Below are 1,044 nucleotides of genomic sequence, written 5' to 3' on the forward strand. Positions count from 1 at the left end.
TGAATATTCGTCAAATGCGTTTCATCTCTACTTTATTCTGAGCGAAAAAATAAAAAGTTAAAGCACACATATTATTACTCTTCGTACCCTGAATATATAATATGCATGTATTTATATTATGTTGTAATATAATAATAATATACAGCACGATGCATATTTGGTTTTAAACAACAAAGAAAGAAACAACAAAAGTGGAAACCACGAACACCACACCCGCCAGAATAGGCAAGTAAATGCAGCAGAGAAAGGGGAGGCAATTGAAGAGAAAACAAAACGAATAAAAAAGAGAAACAAACAATTACTAAGAACCAAATAAGTAAAAGAAACAACAAAAAAATCCATAAACGCAAAACGCACACGTACACATACACCGTGTATAAGGGTATAGAAGAAATGTTTCAATTAGAAAAAGAAGAACGGCGTAGCTTTATTGCAGTGTATATCGTTTCTTTGCAGGCGTGCAAGCGTAACCCTAAAAACCCTAAACCCTAAACCCTAAACTCTCTATAGGGTCTTTATCAGTAAACCCTAAACCCTAAACCGAACGATCGCTGCCCTAAATGAGCGTTAGTATGTGAACAGAGTATATTGGGGTGTACACGCAGGTGTAAATGTTTCAGTATTTAAGTTTATATTTGCAGTATCTCGCGGGAAGCGATGACGAGAGCCCTGCATTTCCTCTCGTTGTAATAACAGAAGTTTACTATAAATTCATACAAATAAATAAATAAATAAATAAAAATAAATAAATAAATATAAATAAAAATATTAAATTAATTCTTCGTTCAGAATACAAATCAAAATTCATTTAATTCTTAAACATGCAATCGCCCCACTACTAGTAAACCGAAAATGTTGTTGTGAAAAAAAAAATACAAAAGGGGGTCAGCTGCTGCACATATTCAGCGCACAGCACAACGGCAACTGCACAGAGTTCCTCTGTTGGCTGCAGCTGTAACCTATATACACACACGCACACACACGCATATATATATATATATATATATATATATATATATATATATATATATATATATATATATA

The 1,044-nt window shown here is 32.8% G+C and overlaps 1 protein-coding gene across 1 annotated transcript in view; it reads right to left on the bottom strand.

Moving 5' to 3' along the window:
- Positions 1-838: 838 nt before the first annotated feature.
- EMH_0051280 (uncharacterized protein) overlaps positions 839-1,044 on the bottom strand; it is a gene marked incomplete at both ends in the record, with an annotated part of 1,823 nt that continues 1,617 nt past the window's right edge. The window contains one exon of the mRNA XM_013496732.1: positions 839-959. Within this exon, the coding sequence (XP_013352186.1) occupies positions 839-959 (121 nt within the window). The remainder of the gene's footprint in view (positions 960-1,044) is intronic.

The sequence above is a fragment of the Eimeria mitis genome, genomic scaffold, assembly GCF_000499745.2.
Source record: "Eimeria mitis Houghton genomic scaffold, Emh_scaff2266, whole genome shotgun sequence".
NCBI lineage: Eukaryota > Apicomplexa > Conoidasida > Eucoccidiorida > Eimeriidae > Eimeria > Eimeria mitis.